Source organism: Malania oleifera, chromosome 6 (assembly GCF_029873635.1).
Source record: "Malania oleifera isolate guangnan ecotype guangnan chromosome 6, ASM2987363v1, whole genome shotgun sequence".
NCBI lineage: Eukaryota > Viridiplantae > Streptophyta > Magnoliopsida > Santalales > Ximeniaceae > Malania > Malania oleifera.
Genome location: NC_080422.1, coordinates 51,551,780 through 51,573,511, shown reverse-complemented (window position 1 = coordinate 51,573,511; position 21,732 = coordinate 51,551,780). Strand labels below are relative to the sequence as shown.

The 21,732-nt window shown below is 35.6% G+C and overlaps 1 protein-coding gene across 5 annotated transcripts in view; it reads right to left on the bottom strand.

Annotated features, from left to right (window-relative positions):
* LOC131157715 (uncharacterized) overlaps positions 1–21,252 on the bottom strand; it is a 28,850-nt gene extending 7,598 nt beyond the window's left edge. The window contains exons 1-7 of one of the 5 annotated variants that reach the window (XM_058112056.1): positions 20,962–21,135; positions 19,832–19,931; positions 13,605–13,730; positions 13,380–13,423; positions 9,086–12,037; positions 7,526–7,624; positions 7,169–7,343 (exon numbers count right to left, since the gene is read on the bottom strand). In XM_058112056.1, coding sequence (XP_057968039.1) covers positions 7,169–7,343; positions 7,526–7,624; positions 9,086–12,037; positions 13,380–13,423; positions 13,605–13,718 — 3,384 coding nt within the window. In that variant the 5' untranslated portion in view covers positions 13,719–13,730; positions 19,832–19,931; positions 20,962–21,135. Of the gene's footprint in view, positions 1–7,168; positions 7,344–7,525; positions 7,625–9,085; positions 12,038–13,379; positions 13,424–13,604; positions 13,731–19,194; positions 19,375–19,831; positions 19,932–20,961 lie in introns of all 5 variants that reach the window. The other 4 variants (XM_058112058.1, XM_058112059.1, XM_058112057.1 and 1 more) reach the window with 4 other exon arrangements.
* Between the last annotated feature and the right edge of the window lie 480 nt (positions 21,253–21,732).

The window sequence follows — 21,732 nt, the reverse complement described above, 5'->3', positions numbered from 1 at the left end:
AATTATCAAGTTCCCATTCCATCAAGTGCTTATTTAAAAGACATCCCTTCTCAACCAATTAGGGGCATCCACTAAGGGAATCAAGTCTTCAAAGGATATCTTTACCACCACGATCACATTCGGTAAAGATTTTACCTATTCCTTGGTTCGTATCCTTGCTCAATATTGTGATCATATTCAAATGATACTTTCCATTTTCCGAAGAGCATTGTTCAAGAAAATTCACATACTCATAAATGCTCTTTGCCTAAGCGTTTGGACATATTCAATTCCACGCAAATATCTTGAATCATGTCCACTCATAATGAATACTCTTCGAACTTAACAGAAATTTTAATCCTTAAGAGTATTTAATCTATACTTCTTACACAAGGCTCTCAATTTTTAAATCAAATCCTTTAGAGCTCTATATACCTTGATTGTGTTGAATGGTTAAATTGGCTACCTAGGTCCTAATCTTGATGAATGTGTATATCTCAAAGTAACCTATGCACATGTAATTAATATTGGAAGTCATTCAATCTTGTGCCTCTCACGCGTATTGAGATTCATAAGAAAAGAGGCAGACATAGGCTTATTACCTTAACGAATATTCATTGTGACTTTTTGGTCCGATAAGCCTAAAGCATTCATCACCAAGCTTAAACCATGGAAAATCTTAAAAATCTTGGCTAATGGAATTAGAAAATTATGAAAAGGCATAAAATGGAGTAGCGCATAACTCAGGGGAGTATTACACTTCATGTCTATACAAATTAAATGCTCTCATTATCTCACAACATTCATGCCCATATGCCTTAATGACTAACAATATTGCACCGAACTCAAAACTATCCTCTGTTCTCCACTATTTATACTCTTTGATGGATAAATTATATTTTATGAATTGTTGATTGCTACCTGATTGCATGCTTGTCTAAAATGTCTCCTGCATGGCGGATGCAGTGATCTGAATTATATGCTGGTAGTGGAATTTAAGTTGTTGCATGCTTTATACGAATATTTTGTTGAGAACAACCATATATCAGGTATAGGTTTTATGGGAAAATGTCTGATTTACAGACAGCATGCTGCCGAAATTTCAATAGGAATTTTTTCAAAATAAAACCTTATACATAGATGATTATGATAAAATTAATCTCAAAATCTATTTGAAAGGATGAGTGAAAACTGAAAATTTTGAATTTCATCCTTACATAATCATCAAGTATTTAGAGAGCTAAGCACCTTCCCTATCGTAAGAGCATAAATGACTTACATGCATCACTTTCATTTATTAAAATATTGAGACTCTTCTGAAAAGTCCTAAACATTATATCCCGTGCTTAAAACTTTATGATTTGATATGGAATGTTCTTGGGTCATGAACTCTATAGCATGCCTTAATTTACATTCTTTGATGCATCTATGGTCTATAGGGACAACCATACTAATCAAGTGACAAATGTAATTGATAAATATTCAGTATAGTTAATTTTAAAAATTTTGATTGATGACTTATACTACTAGGCATAATGAAACAGATCTCTAACTAGTATAAGCAGTTTACTTCATCTAAGCTAAATCTCAAATCAATAGGGGGCGCTCTTGAAATAAACTTTCTATCTTATTTGTGCTCACCAATATTCTTAGGCTAAGATGTGCATTGAAACGTATTGTGGCACGTGCTTGATTGTTATGTTTTTTTATTAAATACCTTAAGTAAAAAATATAATACTTGCCACAGTCTCTGAATTTGTCATATGATCTTGCATGAGATTGCTAAATCTTTAGGATCATTGTGGTTGTGTTTTTCGTCTTATATTTTGTGTGCTTAAATGAAATACTAGAAAAATTATGTTTGCCTGAGCATGAATTTTAAAGTTCTTTTTCTGCAAGCACACTCCTAGCACCTCTTGAAAACATCATAAGGGGGATATATATATACATATATATATTTATTTACATATATTTTTTTATTATTTGGCAAGAAATGATTTTACATGTGACATATCTTATTTTCTTACTTGTGTGCCTAAATGCTATATCTTTAAAATTGTTTTAATACCCAAAATACTATTTGATAAAAAGGGGAGAATTTTTTTTGTGCTTAAACGTTAAAAAGGGGGTAAATATTTTTTAAGAGGGGAATTCTCTTAAACTAAGTCTATTTTCAAATGACAATTTTTTTTCATTTAACCCTTTTTGTTGATGCCAAAAGGGGGAGAATTTATATGAGAGCAAAATGTTTGACCAAAAGGGGAATTTTGTTTAAGGTAAATGTTTTAATGAGGTAAATATCTGAGCTGCATGCATGTATGCATTTGTGCTACAATGATAAAACTAAATGCATATTATTTGAGATGTCTTCTTTTGTGAATATGCTTGACCTATATTGTTTATTTTCAAGTTATACATATTCTTAGAGGGAGCCTTTTCAAGTTTATCCCATTTTACTCAGGTGTTTGTCATTATCAAAAAATGGGAGATTGTTAGCTTTTTGAGTTCAATCTCTATTTTGATGCTGACGAAATACCAGTATCTTATGTGTGTATTTAGTATGTGAACAGGCTTAAATTTCAGCACACATAAGGAAAGGGAAAATAGAAGCCAGAATAGAACTTAAAAGCTCACATCATCTGGCATATTCTAGGAAGACGGTAGAGCAAAGATGAAGAAGAAGAAGACTTATGTTTTTAATTTGTAATGCATTTTGTTTTATATTTGGTCAATAATAATGCATGGCATGCATGAAGTGAAAGATAAGCTCAGATGACCATAGATTGACCGTAGGGAATCGAACAAAGGCCATAGACTGACCCTAGGACACAATACCCTTAATCTAAAATACTATAACTTATTCACAAGGGTTTCAAAAAGAATTTAGGGTCAAAATTGGGGCAAGAATGTGGTCGACCGACGCCAGGTTTTTGGGCTTAATTAAAAGCCTTGGTCGACCAACCATCACAAGGTCATTTGACCTTGGTCAACCAAAATGAGAAAATTGACCAAAGTGAAAGATTTGATCGACCGAACCCTGGCAATATAAATGCCTCGATCGACCGAACCGACCAGGAGTCAACATATTGACTTCGTTTGGTCAACCATTTTGAAATGCACTTGTCCTCCACGGTCGACCGAGCTAACACGTGTCTGACCCCCAACTACTTGGTCGACCGAATACATAGTTCAAAGTAGCCACGGTCGGCCGAACCTCATGAACGGTCAACCGAACCTCAGCCATGGTCGACCGAACCTACAAAGGGATCAAAATCGCCTTTGGACGATAGACCAAAATCTTAGTTCAAAAAAGTCACGGTCGACCGAACTTAGTGATATGGTCGACCGAACCTTGCATATGGTCGACCGAACCTCTCAGGTTGGCAAAATTTTTACCGCAGTTAAACAGGGTTATTTTTACTTAAACCTAATTAAACATTTTCAAATATAACATTTGTGTCCCCAATGGTCATATTTTCACCCAACTCTATATATACCTCTTCATTTGTCTTAATTAGCATAGGATTAGCAAAACTCATTAAGAAAAATTCTCTCAAATTTTTATACTCATTTTTTATCCTCTCTTTATTATTACTTTGAAAAATCTATTTTCAAGAGAGTATTATATTTATCTTGGGCATTTGTTTTTACAGATCATATTGTTTTACTCTCATATTGCATTCATTTTTCAAATTATATCTTTTGAAAGTAAATCCATAGTTTTCTCCCACATACTTCATTTGATAAACATTCTTGGGAGTTAATATTATTTGCTTGTGAATCTTGCACATCTATTGCAAGATTCAAAGGCTCATTTTCTTGTACTCACGAAAATATTTTTGAGTCATAAACCCTAGATTCTCTAGCATCTTATTGAGAAAAATATTTTTGGAGAAATTTCTTATTTGGGCATAAAATCTTTGAGCACTCATCATACACATTTTTTTTTACACAAAGATTATATTGAGAAAAACACCATACTCACATTGAGCTTACATTCTCATCATATGTGAGTGCATTAATTGATTGTGCGTAGTGGTACATATCTGCTTAGTGTAAGAAGCATTTGTTTGTACACCAAAATTATTTGAATATTTGTTGTATTCCCGACGTGTGGTCGGAAGAGGGAAACTAGCCCTATGAATAGTCTCGGACTGGTTCATACCCCGTTAAGAGAACTAGGTGCAACATCATGTAAGGTGTTGTAAACAGTATCGCTCCACCCGTGAAGTGAGCAACTAGTGGAATCCTCTTGCTTGCAAGCTGAGGCAGGAACATAGGCAGTATTGGTCGAACCCCAATAATATATCGTGTGTCTACCATTAATTTCCAGCACTTTATATTCCGGAACATGTATGTTATATTCGATATACTACCCATGATTTAATTTCCGCATATTACTTTTATCTGCGCAATTGATATATGCTTAGAAAGACCTTAGGTTGTGAATTACAAATATCTAGTTTAACCTAGGCAAAAATTTTAAAATTCCAATTCACCCCCCGTCTTGGGAATACACCAATTCCAACACATATTAGTTTGGTTACAAATCTTTAAGGTTTTATCTAACATTGTCTAAGAGGCTGAGATAGATCTTGAGGACACAGTGACTATGACTCAGTCTTTTTCATCTGTGGCTAATGAGTTTATCAAGGATGTGACAAGGAGTGTAGGATAGTTAACTTTTATGATGGATTTCGAGAAAGCTTACAACATGGTGAATTGGGTTTCATTTAGAAAAAAATGATCGTAGGAAAGGCTCCAGGTTAGCATGGAGGAATGAGATAAGAGGTTGTTTTGAGCTGGACGAATATGCCAATAATTGTTAATGGTCAACCTTGAAAGTGGTTTAGGGCTTCTTGTCGGCTTAGATAAGGAGATATGTTGTCACCATTTTTGTTTACCCTGGTGGTTAATTTTTTAAGTAGGATGATCCATCATCCTAGGGTTTGGAAGTAATTAGAGGTTTATTGGCAGGAAGGGAAGCGGTGGAGGTGTCACATATTCAGGTTGCTAATGATATTTTATTTTTTCTTGAGGATAAAGTCGTGAAATTCTAAAAGGTAATCACTTTGTTGAGTGTGTTCAAAAAGATTTTGGGATTAAAAATCAACATGTCCAATAGCAGAGTTTCCAGCATTAATTTGGCTTGTAGTGATTTAGAGGGATTTAAGCTTTGACGATGGCTGTTATCCTATTTAGGTTGCCCTAAGAGGGGCGGTCCCGCTTCTACTGCTTTTAGGTTGGAGGGTTGGAAGACAGCATAGGTCATATACACTTATTAGTGCTTCCCTCACCAACAAGCTCATTTATTTCTCAACTCTTTTAGAGTTCCCATGAGTGTCGCTAGGGTGCTAGAGAGGTTGTGTATGATTTTCTTAAGTCTGGCATTGGGGATATCAAGGAACATCTAGTTAGTTGGGAGGTGGTTAGAAGGCCTAAATCTAAAAGGAAAGTGGGGCTTGATAATGCCATATCTAAAAGCATCTCTCTAATTGGAAAATGGTTAAGGAGGTGCCCCTTAGAGGTCAATTGCCAATGGCACATGGTAACTAGAAGTACGAAGTTCATCAGAATGGGCTGGATATTAGAGGAAGTGGTATTATTTCTCATGCGAGTCCCTGGAAATTTGTTTCCCACATTGCTTGGTTTTTCTTTCCCGTCACCTGCAAGCTTCGATCTTCAGAACATCCGACCATGTTTGGGTGGATGAATTTCACTGGGGTGGTTGGTGCCTCATCTTTTTCAGCTTCTTTTCTTCACAATGCATCAATCAGGTCTGAGATGTTGGTGCCTTATCTTTTTAAGTATTCTTCTCTTCACAGTGCACCAAGCAGGTCTTTCTTCTCCCCTGCAACTCTCTTTACTGGGATTTCTATTTGTTTCAAGAAATTTTATGAATGCGAGGTTGACAAACTCACTATTGCCTAGTGTTCTGGATCATTTGGTTCCTTCAATAGGGGTGATAAGAGAGTTTTGTCTTGGGGGTTCTTGAGGTTCTTTTTCTTCTAAATCTTTTTTCCTGCATAACTTTCAAAATCGTTCCCCAGATCATTTTCCTTGGAGCCATATCATAGGGGAAAGGTTCTGTTTAAGATTTTGACTTTCATATGGACTGTGATTCTCGACAGCATTAATACACATAACTCATTGCAAGCTAGAAGACCCTATAAGGGCCTCATTCCTTCTGTGTGCATGATGAGTCATGAGTCTAATGAAACTAATGCACACTTTTTCCTTCATTGTTGGGTGGCGAACCATCTGCAAGGCGCTCTTTTTTCTTGTTTTGGTGAAGCTTGAGGAGCGCTGCGGGGTCTGGGCAACTTATTGCTAGTGAGATATTGGGACTTTGGGAAGAGTAGAAAGGGACGAGCCTTATGGATTTGAGCATATTTTGCTATTCTGTGGGCTCCTTGGATTGAGAGGAATGTGAAATTTTTCAAGCATCGCACAACCTCCCCTCTTTTATTGACTGATAAATTTTTTGGGCTTCTCTTTGGGCTCATTCAATTGGGTTTCTTGGGGTGATGTCACTGTCCAGTGAGAGCAGCATTATTATTGTGATTTTTTTATTTGTTTTAGGGAAGAAGTATTGCTCTCCACTCATTGCACTTTTGTTTGTTCTCTTTGAGTATATTATTATTATCGAAAAAATATATAGTTTATTCTTCCCTCTCACTGTGTTAATATTGTATCATATCAATTACATCTCACCCAAAAAACATAGAAGCCAAAAGGGCAATCATAGACAATATTCCATAAACATCTAGACTTTCTGATCATATGTAAATGCTAGAATCATTAACTTCATATTTTCATTTAAAAATTTCATTTCCGCTCTTTCAATAGGAACAAATCTTTATTGAAAAAGAAGGAAGTATAGCTGCACAAGGAACAGATTTATGATTTACAGCCTGGATGACTAGAAGCCTGGCATATCAGCCTCCCAAAATTGTGCCCAAAAACAACAATTCCCTTTGAGTTGACCTAGACTGGCCACAATATGATGAAGGTAAAATGTTCCAAATACATCTAAAGAACTTGTGGGTAAATCCAAGGGCATTTTGTGAATCATTATCAGAAGAAACAGATACAGATATGTCACATCACCTTAGGAGCTGCTTCAATAATTATTTTAACAGATTTGAAATTAAAGTAGCTCATTAACAGTGAAAATAATTATCAATACCTGTGCATTATAACTTTGAAGACCGACAACTGGCAAAACTATACCACCGTCCATGCTTGAGGAATCAATTGCAGTACTTCTATGAACCAAATGGCCCAGCGAATGGTAAGTCAAGAATGCCGCATGAAAGTTACCATCAGGTATCTTATAGATAGGATACCATGCGACTGAAAACCTGAAATTGATTGATGTTGAAAGATTTCATTATGTACTTTGTTTAGAATCACTCAGCAAAATTATTATGCTTTTTCCACTACATGCACACGCTCAGAGTCTAAAGAAAATCAGTTTTCTTCTGTTTCACTAAGTGCAACACAATCTACCCAAAAACTCAAGAATTACTACTAAGTTACTAACCAGGATCTAGGATGAAGTTCACGTAGATCCATGGAGTCTAGTTTAGTTGGATCACCATATGCTTTGCATTGTCCATCACCTCTAACAAGCTCCTTAATCCTGAAATAAAGGTAAAGGATCAGGATCGAGCCAGAGACATGGTCCAATAGAAGTATTTCTCAATCAAAGAGTCATGAAGTACAAGAGAATATGCAAACCATGCCACGCAGCACAAAGATTTATTATACCAAAAATATCTAAAATCCATGCCTACTGAAAACTACTGGAAAGATTCATAGCTGGGTCAAACAAAACCATTCTGTTGCCTTCAAAAGTTCAACTATCAAACAACAAACAATTTGGCACTGGCTTCTGTTGTTTGCATGTGTTCATGCTCTAATGATATTTTGAAATAGGAAGGATGGACATGGACATGGAAAATGAAGAAGGGACATGGTACATTTTAAAAACAATGTGTTTGCAAATAATATCCTTCCTTTTTAAGTTTAATTATACAAAAATATGTTTATACAGGTATATCCTAAGTACAATGTCGTATTAGAGAGAAAGCATCCTTAGATTATTAGTTTGTTTATACAAATATACCCTCACATGTGCCAACTCTAAATACAATATTGTACTTGACAAAAATATCCCTAATTTCTAAATTTGTTTGCACAAAAGTACCATTCTATGGAACCTGAGCAATAATGTTATCATTATTATCTTCCTGTCACTCATAGTGAAAAAATTTTTATCTAGTGCTAGCTGATATCTTCATAAACAGAAACTATCAAGCTAAAATATATTATTTTTTACCCATAAAACTTTGATTAGATAACACGGGGGCAAAACACACTTAAGACATCTGTCCAAATATTTTATTACTACAAGTTCTACAATCTAAAGCCATCCATTCAAATTAACAAGGGATTTGAAGAAGAACAAATTGAAAAAATTCATTTTCACTCACAACATTTTGATCACATGACATGATAGTGAAAATATGACTAAAAACATCCCCAAGGACTTCAGCAGGGCCATTCAAAGACATGTTGCTGCAAAAATACTAATATTATTCTTATAAGAAATCTAAATTCCATACCAAAAAATTTTAAATAAAACAGAACTAGTCTATGATAAGAAATTCACAATTTATTAGTTATGGACGTTTATGCTTTATAGGTTGAACTATACAACCCTCATCAGTTACCACACAAAGAAACTGAATACAAGAGGAAGCAAAAACAGAACACAATATGCCATTTAATTTATTGTCTGTTAACAATGCATGGGATAGATGTGTATTGGAATGTTTGATTGTCAGTGCCCATTGTGGTGACACGTGTTTGATACTGACATGTTCTATCTGTACAAGTGCAATGCTGCATAAATAATTGAAAATTCTAGAGCAACAAAAAGTGTACAAGCACTCTTGAAAGTTTGAACTAATTTATGATAATAAATTCACAATTTTATTAGTTATGGATGGTTTGTACTTTATAGACTGAAGTATACAACCCTTATCAGTTACCACACAAAGAAATTGAAAACAAGAGGATGCAAAAACGGAACACTTACTTCTCAAATAATGGCCGTCTTTGCTGCGGTTGTTCAAATTCAAAAAATTCAAATAGTAGCTCTGCATCATCCGACCATTTATTGCCATCTGATTTAGCAGATATGTCGTCTCTGGAAGACACCAAAGATGATTCTGAACTACACGCCTGATTTACATCCAGCAAACACTTGGTGTGCATGGCTTGAGGCTGAGGAATAAGAATAGAAAATATTGGAAGGCGATCAATATTAGAAGAGTCTTCTGACATTTCACCCTTCTCACATGCCTCTAGAATCTCACCACCCGGACTTCCTTTGTCATCTGTAGAACTTTCATGGTTTCCAAACAGCTGAACTGCTGACAAGAAAGGGACAAAATATGCACGAAATGCGGAATGATCAGAACCCAATCTCTTTGAATTTTCATATTCTGCCCTCACTTCTAACCCGTAGACGCCATGTCTTTCATACCACTGCCAAAGACTTCCTAAAGATATATTAGGTGTCTCATGCCTGCAGAGAGATGCACCATTAGCCTGACCTTGCAAGCAAGTCTGGCAACTTCGAATATTTTGTGATTGACATATTGCTGGAGAAGCAGAATGAAGAACCCTTTCAAACTCAGCAATTGGGCTACCAATGGTCAATTGAACAATCTCAGATGCCAACCGTAATCGACAAGCATCATTAATTGCTTGTGCAATCTTATCTGACTCTGCAGCAAGAGTAGAAATGCTACCATTAGATAAAAGCGCTGAGCAGCTGGCAGAAACAGGCTTGTTACTGTGCTCTATAGGTATGCAGGTTATCTGATTACTAAACTTCAGAGTCTGGCCATCATTTTCTGAATAGCAATTTACACTTCCAGAATCCTGAATCATGCAAGTTACACCGGTATTCATTGCAGAAACAAGATTTTGAGAATTGGAAACCCTTTCTTCTTCTGGAATATTCTTCAGAGTGCAAATTTCAGCACCTGGTGCATCCAAATGTGATGATGAAATGTCATATTTACCAGAGCTTGTGAGCTCAGGCTGTTTTAGCCCAACAGGAACCCATTTCTGCAGAACAGAACCAGAATTGCAGTCCCGCTTGCTGCATTCTGAAAGAGATGCTCCTTTGTCTACTTCAGAAACTTCATTACCAACAAGAGGAGGATAGTACACAGGAGGCTGAACCTCAAGAAAATTCGACTGGTTCAATGAATCATGCGACTTCAGCATTGGGCATTTCTTATCTTCTGTGGTTTGATCATCTATAGAAGAAACACTGTTATAGACATGCCCAAGAGACTGTAGTCCATCTGTTTCAGAGGCCACACATTCAACGCCTTCGCTTCCAAAACCAATGCTTGGAGAACCAATTTGAAGAACACTAGCAAATCCTTTGCTGTTGTTCACCTCAGCTGGGATATTCAATATTTCATTCTGTTGCAAATTAATCTCTTCTGGAGCATTTGAGCTGACCTTTACAGTATGAGATCCCTTCTTTGAATAACAGTTGAAACTTTGTTTTGATCCTTGACTACTTTTCTTTTTAAGGTTTCTAGAAGACTTAACATTTGACTTTTTATCTTCAGGTTTTGATAATATATTTGACTCAATGGCATTAGATTTTCTTTTAAGCACAGGGTCCTCTTTCGAAGAAACACTGAAATCTGAGCAAACTGGATTAGCTTTCTTCACTTCATAATCAAGCTCAGTAGCATCATTCTTCTGAACCTTCTGCCACACAGAATGATTATTTTCTTTCCCAGTGCGGCTATGCAAATTTCCAACACTGCCAACTATGTGGACATTCGAATTCTTGGGTGCTCTTTTAGCTTCCGTACCTCTCTTACCTGGTAAAACCAACTGTGTGTTTTGGCTGTTATGGACCTGACAGCACACTCCTACAGCATGATTATAGGAATCTACAACACCATTCAAGGAATTTAGATGAGAAAAGCATCCCTTTCTAGAAGGGTAACCAGGTGGTTCTGAAGAATTAGTTACATTGCTTTCCCCATTGGATGCTTTTTCATCATCACCGGCAGTAGTGCTATCATCACTGTTCCAACCAACAGAGACTGGATCCAACAAAATAGAATCAGGCATATCAGAGAAAATTTGAGAATGTGAATCATCACAACAGACGTTCTCTTCTTCATCTAAGATCAATCCATTTTCTGACTTATCTGTAGGATGTTCATTAGTAGAATCTTGAACTGCAGATGGTACTACAGCTTCCAGTGCATTCAAATCGTCATTGGAAGGAGTGCACCTCTTATGATTTTCAGAACAGTTTATTATGTCATTACTATCTGCTCCAAAATCATGTCTATTAGCCCTACAATCAGTCAGCAAAATTGACGGTACAGCTGCACATGAAACAAATTCATTCTGATGATCCATATCATTGTTAGTACAGGTTTCAGAGGTTGAGCTTCCATGGACATATTCTTCAGAATTTGCTTCAAGTTCTGTAGAACCAGAATCACATGAACGTTTCTTTTTCTGTTTCCCCTTCTTTCTTGCCTTGTTTCTTGAGTTTTTTCTTACAGTTTTGCCTACTTTGGAATGGTCAATGGGCATATCAGATGAATCATTGGCAGTACAGCCACTCAGTATTAAGCTGGAGGAATCACCACCCGAAAAAAGATTTGGACAAGAATTACCAGATAGTTCATTAAATTTAGCTGCAGTATTTACCAAGGCCTTATTTCGAGCTTTATGTTGCACATTTGATCCAGAAAAGCTTCTTGCTGTATATGGTTTGACAGAGAATATATTATCATGGGGAGGTCCTCTCTGCACCTTCTGTCGATCAGCCTTGAATGAATTTATATGTGGTGGGGAAACCAGATGGAGACCATCCATTTTCACATGACCTCCAGATTCCAATTGGCTTGAGTGATCACGGAATTGCAATGGCAGTGCAACAATTTTCCATTGTCCATCGGGTTCGAGCACAAGGAACGTCACGAAAGCAAGCCTAAGACATAAAAAGGAAGAAATTTCAGTTTCATATCCACCATATGTGTGCGTGCGTCAGTTATCTTGTGATGCAACAGAAATGAGAAAAGTATGACTAAATAATTTTCTTTTTTATAGGTAGTAAATAATTAATGAAATATTATTAGCCCCCACAACTAAACACTTAAAAAGCTTCTCAGCAATTACAAAACAAACTTTTTTTATATATTAAGTCTTTATTTTATGATCAGTCTTCTTTGTTCTTAGGAGGTAACCTGGACCAATCCCTCATCCACCTATTTTAATGTACTAATGAGAGTTAAAACTAAGGGTATGCTTGCCAACTGCCACTATTCATGTAATTGGTGATTGAAGTTAATGCTAGTGGCAGCTGCTTCGATTATAATTTACAGTTGTGTTTCCTGTGTCTTGGACATGTCAGATGTTCGGCTAAAACTCTTGAGGAGCAAAATGACAAATAAGTGCATAATATTGTCTGAAGTGCTATTGAGGTTTTTGGTAAATTTTTAGCTATTGTAAAGAAGTAAAATGACATTATTTTCAATAGAACAGGAGCTATGGCTGCAGTTGTGAAAAGCTTCAGATTTAAGCTTTTGGCACTCTGCATTTGGGCATCTCAAATGTTTCAACCAGTTGGTATTTGGGGCTCCCAAACACCAAGCCAAAAATTAAAGAGGTAAAAAAGAAGAAGAAGAAGAAGAAGAAGAAGAAGGACGTCCTGTGTTTCATTTATGGCTTAAACCCAATAGCAAGCTGGCAGAAATCTAATCAGCAATACATAATGATCAAAGTTTTATAAGCCGAATCATTAACCTTCTCTGACCTCCAAAATCCTAATCCTAATTTCTGATAATTTTGAATTAAAAAAAAATATATATTAACATCAAACAGTCAAATATTGCACTTCATTTTTTTTTAACTTTTTTTAAATGGAAGGACCACATATATTTCCATCAATCACTCATTATTATTTTCATTTGGTAATATTTTTTAAGGAATAACTGGAAACATATATTTATTATAATTTTAAAAACAAGGCCCACAATTTTTTTATATTAATTGTCAATCTTTATTTTTAGAAACAAAAATGTTTTTTTATTATTATAATGCATAATAAATAAGAGAGGATATCAATTTTATTTTTACCCATGCATAGAATGCGATGCTGCTAGTATATGTAAAAGAAATACCATGAGAAATGAAAAGAGGAACTTCCATGAAATGTTTAACAAATGCGTCAAAAAAAAAAAAAAGCTTGCCACATGATTGAATTAAAGCAATCCCAACAGTGCAACTGTCAGAAAAGAAAACACACATCTAAATCCAAAATCACTTTTTACCTATGGTCAGAATTCCTACAAACAAGGGATAAGCTTTCACAACCCTGGAGAAAGAGTGGACACAAATCAAAAGCATGTTAGGAAAAAATAATAATAATTCCAAAGTAAAGAAAAATTAATATAGGCCTAAAACAAGGCAGAAAAATTACTCAAGCTGACAAGCCAAAGTAAAAAAAAAAAAAATTAGTATAGGCCCAACTCAATGCTGTAAAAAAAATATTTGACCTCTGTAGATGTTCTGCAGCCGTTTAATTCTGAAGATTTCCTCAGTATAGAACCCTTTCCTCCGTCTGAAACTTTCTGAGTGTTGCTACGGGTTCTTCGAAGGGCACAATGCATCTTTCGTTGTGCCTGTCCATGTCAGAAGCAAAAATGTTAGAACAGGGAATACTGTCCAATGAACAGACTAGGAAGCAAATTGTTATTTAGATATAGGTATAAAGTTTAGAAATTTTCACAAAAAATAAATGATGCCCCACACATAACCAAAGCTTCAAAATTTTTTTCAATCACATAAACAAAGCTGAAATTAAATACAAAGCCCAGAGTAGTATTAACGGAACCTGGGCCAGCTGATCTTGGGTGTAGGCAAAAGATTAAGATCAATGAGAAAGGATGATATCTAAAAAATTATAAAATAATGAAATATAGGTACAAGTTCAAAAAATATCTTCTTTTTTTTTTATGCAAGGAGCAAGTTTAGAATACATTTGTCACACCTATTGTTGGAATCAGACAGCTTAGGTATAAAAAATAATAATACAGAAAATAAAAAATAAAAAACAAAAAAGGGATGCAACCGACATCAAACAACATCAATATCTTGAAGACAACAATGTAAAAAATTGGCGGATGTGTAGCAGATGGCATCACAAGACTGCCTCAACACTGACTGGTAATTAACAATCATTATTTATCATGCATGGTTGAGAAGAATTGCAGCATGCTCAAGAAATGCACCAAGATTGAGAAGCAAAGATCCCTAAAATTTCTCCACTCAGTTCAATCCATCAAAACCTTTAAACCTACTACTTGCAATCAGTTGGTCACAAGAATCTGTCTCCATCACCTCTAGTAGGGGCCATATTTTCAGTCAAGTTATAAGCAAAAGTTTGACACAGAACATGGCCATAAATCTAAGTGGCAGAAAAGGATTCTAACGGCAACTCAGCTAAAATAGGGCACCAAATAATGTCTTTAAAGGAAAAACTTAATGTTAAAAAAAGTTTCTTTTTCCAGACACCATAATATTTAAATCCTCATCCAACTCAAAGCCAAATAGCATCTGCAATAAACAGGGTGCACTCTCTAAATACAGTAACAATCCAAAGCTCTTAATCAAATCCATGATTCTAGTTCACATTTACTAAAAGCTAATTGGTTAGATAAACATGCATCATTGATACAATAAATAGTCCAATATTAAAATAAATAAGTTAAATATTTTCTGTTAATTATATCAACAATTTATTACAAATTTAAACCAAACTCTATTTATTAAGAATAAATGTGTTTTATATGCACTTTCTAATTGTTTTAAATATGTCCATTACATGCTAGCAGTGGCAGATCTACATGATCTGCAGTGTGGGCTATAGCCCCTTCCCCCCCTGCCTCCCCCACCCCAGCCTAGAAAATGACCAACATTCCCTTCATATATAAGCTCCCAGATTTTTTGGAATTATATACCCGTTCAAGCAGCCTCCACGGGCGTCTCAGTCAGAATAACAAAAATATGAGGCTTGATTAGGAATGTTGGAAAAAAAATATATATGTGAAGGGAATAAACCTGAGCCAACAATTGAGAGATAGGGACCGAGTGTTCTGCCTTTCATTTTTTTTTTCTATTTTTTTTTAATTCTTCAAGTGACAAGTCTAAGTTAATATATAATGATCTATGATGATATGCAGATGCTTTCAAAACCTGAATATTTCAATAAAGAACTGACTCTACATATGATAGCCCCAACCCCCAGATGTCCTACCACCACCCCCCACATTGTTCTCAAGTTTATATTTTGGCTGCACTTTAGTGGGAAGTGGATAACCACTTTTATATCCAAAAAAAAAATCAAAAAGTTTCAGTTGTTCTAAATACAGCACCATGTGACTCTTAAAACAAAAAAATATTATTAATTGTTGTCATTCTAACATTAATTGCGTCATTTCTCAGTAAGTATTCGGACCTTGTAATTACATTGCAAGCATTGAAACACTGGATAAGTCAGATTTTTAAAAAAAGGGCATTAGTCAAGGTCGTAGCATTATATCTGAGCTCCACACTCCACGTGGAGGGTGCTAGTAATATGGTAGCTACACATGGACAGAGCCAGATATACCATTAACTATTTCATTACACAATTCATCTATACCATTAACTAGTATTCCCACAACCAGGTTTGGTGACTCTGTGCCAAGGGTGTGTTTGTTTTGCGCGCTAAGATTTCACAGGATCCGACTAGACTAGTTATGATAATTATCCTTTGTGTTTCATTTATCATTTTATAAGCGACATGATAAGAACAATGACCAACATCACCAAGCCTTAAGTCCCACTTGGTGGGGTTGGCTGCATGATCCTTTCCCGCAAGTCACACGATATAGGGCAATATCCATAATGAGTGGAAACTTCTTCTTCTTTTTCTTTTTAGCTTTTATCCCTACAAGATGCCTTATATGCAAGGGAAAGGGCGGGGGGACGACTGTAAACCACATGCATGAGTTAAGCGTGCCCCTATCCCAAGTCTATCCAATCCTATATTCTGGTTGCGCCAAACATGGGCTATAAAGAGCTTACCCAAGCCTAGACACCCATAGCCTGCAAAATAAATTCACCCTGAAAGGCTTACTTCCAAGTGCTTCAGAGGTTGGGTGATCCGAAGTTCAAATCTTGGGAAACAGTGGCATGATTGGTTTTACTCATGACTCTATTTTGACACCACTATGTCCTTGGGAGGGATTGGATCAGACTATAGCACAATTGCCTTCAGAGAGATCTGCAGCTCTCTGACAGGCCCATAAACCCAGGCCCTCTAGCCCATGGGCTGTACACCCAGGCCCCTACCAGTGCTGATCATACACCAGGACTTACAATACATAAAGAGAGATTTCATCAACTGCTTTCCCCTTACAGCATGTTTATTTAGCGAATAAAGTCACTGTATTATCCTCTAAGCACCCCTTATTTCCAGAAACCAACTTTTCTTCAGTAAAAAGAGTCTTCACCTTCTCAAACTAGCCCCAGAAACCAATAATAAAGCACTAGTAATTTTTTTTTTTTTTTTTAAAAAGCGTCCACGGCAACAAGGCTCCATCTGTATGATATTTGTTATGTTGCGCGCTTATCCATCAACACCATGCACACGTCCAAAAAGTCTCATCTCTAGAATCCAACTTTTATTCAGTAACAAGATCTAACTCATAAATTTTTAGCCCTTGTCCGACTCCCAAATATTCTCAAAAAGATTTGCCACTCTTTCATCAGTACCAAATCAGAGCTTTTATATCCTTGAAGCTCCTAACTGTCAATCCTGGAAGAAACTCAAGGCATAACATTTTGCATGGATACAACTGCTCTAACATCAATTACACCAGTTAACAGATACTTTCTTTTCAAAAATAAAATTATGATTACTCCAATGTGAATATTACTATTTTTAATAACATTTCGGAATTCTTATTGTTTCATAATGTCACAGTAGGAGAGAAACATTTACTTCCAATTGTAGCTACATAACCAATAGAATATGGTCCATCAATGACAATCACTAATTATGGGTAACTGAATGACTTAGAGAAATTTATGTTGCAATATCGAGCAAAGATTTGAATTCTATATTTGCATTCTCCCTCAAACATGATGTTTAAGGAGCATGGCATGCTCTGCAAAGTAGTAAAATATCTTTCCCGACCCCTTAGATGTGCCCGCACTTTTTCTTCAGTATCATAATAATTTAACCATAAAGTCTGGGGTTAGGGACATCCATGGAAGGGAATAAAACTGAGGAAAATCCCCTTTTGACTGCTATTTTTTTTGCAAGTCTAGCACCACACATGATGGAGCACAATATTTCCCATTGGCAGTGGAGAAATGAAAGTGACAATTCTAAAATTTTTAACCGTATTTCAATCTAGGCCTGGTTTTGTCCGAAGAAGTAATGAGATCAAGGGATTGATCTAAAAAAATCAATAATTGGAAGCTGGGCTTGCTCTGATATCAAAACTTGACATTAGACAATCCTTAAATTTACAGGATTGAGACTGCTTTAACCAAGTTATTGACCTTGAGGAAAAGGAATATTTGTTAGATTTGTATGGGGATAAAAATAAGATTTTACATTGTCCTGGAGTTGTTGTAAGGGAAATCTCTAACAATGAACAGGAGAAAATGGTTGAGCAATTAAATATTTTTTCACATAACTGGAATATAAATTGGACAAAGACGAGAAACAAGAACAGCTCCAAAAAAAAAATGGTAAAAACTAAATAGGGGAAAGAGTTTTTACAAGTTCTCTCAATCCAACACGCACACCCGATCCAAATCTCTTCCCAAGAACTATGATGGGGAAACTCAAGTTGCCAGCATTCTCCCCTTAACAAGTGTGAGAAGAACTGAGAAACAATAAGAGGAGGAGGGGAAAAAGTTTCTTGTCTTGATATTCACCATTATATCATCCTCAAGATTCACCACAATCAATGGCACATTCAGGTAATAATTACAATCAAAATTGCAATTATGAGGCAAAACATCCAAAATAAACCTTCTTAGTCCAGTATAGTCTCATAAACCCTATCCCAACCACATGGCAAGCAGTACTGCAGCACATTTTGGAAGCATCTCACATATAAGTTTAAAGTTTGTCCACAGAATAAAAGACATGGCACGAAATAGAGCTGCAGGGTGAAAATGGATTTGTTGAACCAACCTCAAGTAGTTATGTGAGGTTTTACAAAGATAAATGAGTTGAGGTGTATCTTCTGATCCTTCATGCTTCAATTTAGAAATCTCTTCTGGGAAATTGATAAAAAGGGAGTTTTTTTACTGAAGATAAAATAAACCCTCTTTTGGTTCAGATCAATGAAACATAAACTTTTGTAAACTACTTTTTGCCTCTGTTTATGTTTATCCTTTCTTGATTAGAGTAATTCCTCATCGCAAACAGATAATGCAATCTTTAGATTCAATTAGTTGAGATTTAAAAGTAGGCATCCCTCATTGAAAAAATAACCTTGGCCAGTTGGAAATTTTCTATGGAGAATTTAAAGCATAAATAGTCCATGGAATAAACTGAATGCTTAAAATTTGCATTAACCGCAGCTTACACAAGCTGGAAGTCTGGAAGAAGATTCATTATGTCAACTAAAGTACTTGAAACAAATGAACAAGATGAGAGGATGTTGACTGACAAAGACTACTCATTCATGTACCATGAAAGTAATACAATCACTGTTATGGATCGTTCAATGATCAATATGTGAACAGTATCACAATGACAAGCAATTAGTCAAAAGGATTGTGATGCCTTAGAATTTGAATGAATACAATGAAAGTATAACTCAAATAAATAACACAAGCAGAAGCACAAAAATACGCGCAAATATGATGACTCAACTTTGATGGTAAAATAACATACAAATTAAATGGAAATAGAGGCAACTGTTAAAACGAATGATAATAGGCAATTGCTGAGACTTTATAAGAAATTTAAAAATAAATATATACATCTGCTTTCACATACATGGAAGAATGGGGTTGATCATTAATATTTTCATCATAATTGGTAATAAGTAGTAAAATTCCGTACAACTGACATACCCAAATCTGCAGGAAGCAACAGTATGGACTGCAGTACTATTTTCAAACATGTAAACCAGCTGACTTACGTTCAGCTAACCTTATTTACAGAAACAGCCAAAAGAAAATCATCTACAGGCATAAAGAATGACATTAAGGCATATTACAAAAGCATTTGTCAATTGAATCTATCATCATAACCTGCAAAATAGTAGCTCAACCTATTTAGACGACAACAATAATGCCCTGGTCAAATTGAATTGCACAAATTTTCCTAAGATAACAAATTTTAAATTTGTTTAAAACCCAAAATAAAGAATAAACTTCATTCCAATTGAATCGTAATCAATGGTTTCGAAATAAAAAAGATAGAAAATTTATAGCAAAACAGAAATAGTAATGTGATGCAGTGAAATGAATCAAATAATTCAAAACACTGATTGCTAAATTTATAAAGAAAATGGCCAAAAAATATATCAATCCAATGTCGGAAAGCTAATAAACCAAAATTATTGCAGAATAACAACAACAATACCTCAGCAGAATCATACCCAAGTCACTAACTCAAAAATGGGGGATTTCAATATTTTTGTAAGCTATCCAAAGAGGTTTATTTAGTGCCTAACCAAATAAACTGAAAAAAAAAAAAAAAAAATACCTGTCTCCTCCAAGTATAAGCTCAAACAGAGGAACACATTTTATGCTCAGCAACCTCTAATGCATTTTTCTTCAGAACCTCAATATGCAACTAGAGAAAACTGGACAAGGAACAACAAGAAGAACGGATATGTCGTCCCCATCATGCAAAAAAACCAAAAAAGAAAGAAAAAGGATGTGCATAACAGAAGAAGAGTCAAATGCAAAAAATTCCCAAAAATGGCTGCAGCCCTATTCAAATTCTGAAACAAACAATCCACCAAACCTAAATTATCATTCCTAATCAATTTAGAGTACCACAATTAAATTTAACAAATACACATTAAACCAATAGATTAAAATTTCCTATTTTTATCAAAGAAGTGCCTATTCTAAGTTTCTCACGACCTCAATCCATATAAGAAAAAAAAAAAAAAAAACACACAGAGAAATGAGACGAGAGAGAGGATTGACTAAGTTTAACTACTGATCACAATTCTACTACTAAATTTAATAGTCCATTAACTAAAAACACAAAACCAGAAATACCGTAAGAACTAAATGTAGTAATGATAACCCAATAACAGACATTTGTTTAAAAAAAAACACCCAAAACAGACCATCAGAATAAAAATTTTTGAATAAACTGCATCATAACCCTGAATTCTCAAATTTAGATGAATCTTCCCCAAATTTAGCTGAGGTTCAGATAATTCGCAAATCAACCCCTAAATTTATCAGAGATACTCCTTCATTTTCTCCGCCCTCTCCGTTATTATCGAAATTAAAAAACAAAAAAAACAAAAAAAAAAGAATAAAATTACGAAAATAAATTCCCCTTTAATTCTCGAAGCGATAAACCTCTGAATCCGATTTGTTAAATTTAGTGTTCTCTGCGGCGCCCGCCACGAAATAAATAAGTAAATTCTGCGGCAGCAATCCAATTTAGTCACCAGATAAACGGCAAGAAAATTTCTCCCACTACTAATAATAATAATAAAAACAATAATTAAATAAGTTATAGTCTATGAGTAAATTATTCAAAGAAACAAAAACAAAAAAAACAAAAAAAAAAAAAACGAAAAGCAAAAGGTCCGACGATTATGGAGGAGGTTTTGGAGGTGTCACAGAAATCGGAGGTTCTCTTCTTACCAAGTATACTCCTTTCTTCGCTCCTTTCCCGCCCCCGCCCCCTCTCTTTTCTCTATTTTCGTTAGCTTTTCTCTCCCACTAAACTCTGAAGTCTGAAGTTAGCGTCGGCTACCATGAATATCGCAGTTGACAGAGAGACAGGGAGAGAAGGGTAAAAGAGGTCAGTGGACGTTGAGAATGTAAATTTGAGAATCGAGTAGGGGTAAGATCGTCAAAAAATCAACTTACCCACAACTCGAGTCACCACATTGCATGCATGCAAGGATTCAGGGCTCCGGATGGTTAATGACCGTTCAATATTTAAAAATTTTAATAATTTTTATGCAATAAATGCGAAATGGCTTGTACAGAAGGGAAAGGAATTATCCTATGCTCCCGTAACTCATCCGTGAACAATGCTACTCCGCAGGATTAATCGTCTTACGGACGGCTTGGATCGCTTTCAACAGCGATGGGAGCGATGGCCCGAACTATCGTAATCAACCGACGTGACAAAGTGCAATGTAAGAGCGCGTGCCAATAACAGCCAATCACGCGGAGCGTGACCGAGCATGCGTGGGAGTAAATATCGGTTTGGTAGGAGATCTCGTGCTCTTGGGCATCGCGCGGGGTGGCTTGCACGTGCCCCTTCATCATATGCGGTAATTCTGAGGCGTTCAAAAATCATATGCGGTAATTTTCAGACGATTTAGTATATTAAAAGGTTGAGAGCATAAGCACAATTCAATAAAAATTTATTAGCTGTTCTAAAATATAGTCTTAAAACCAAAG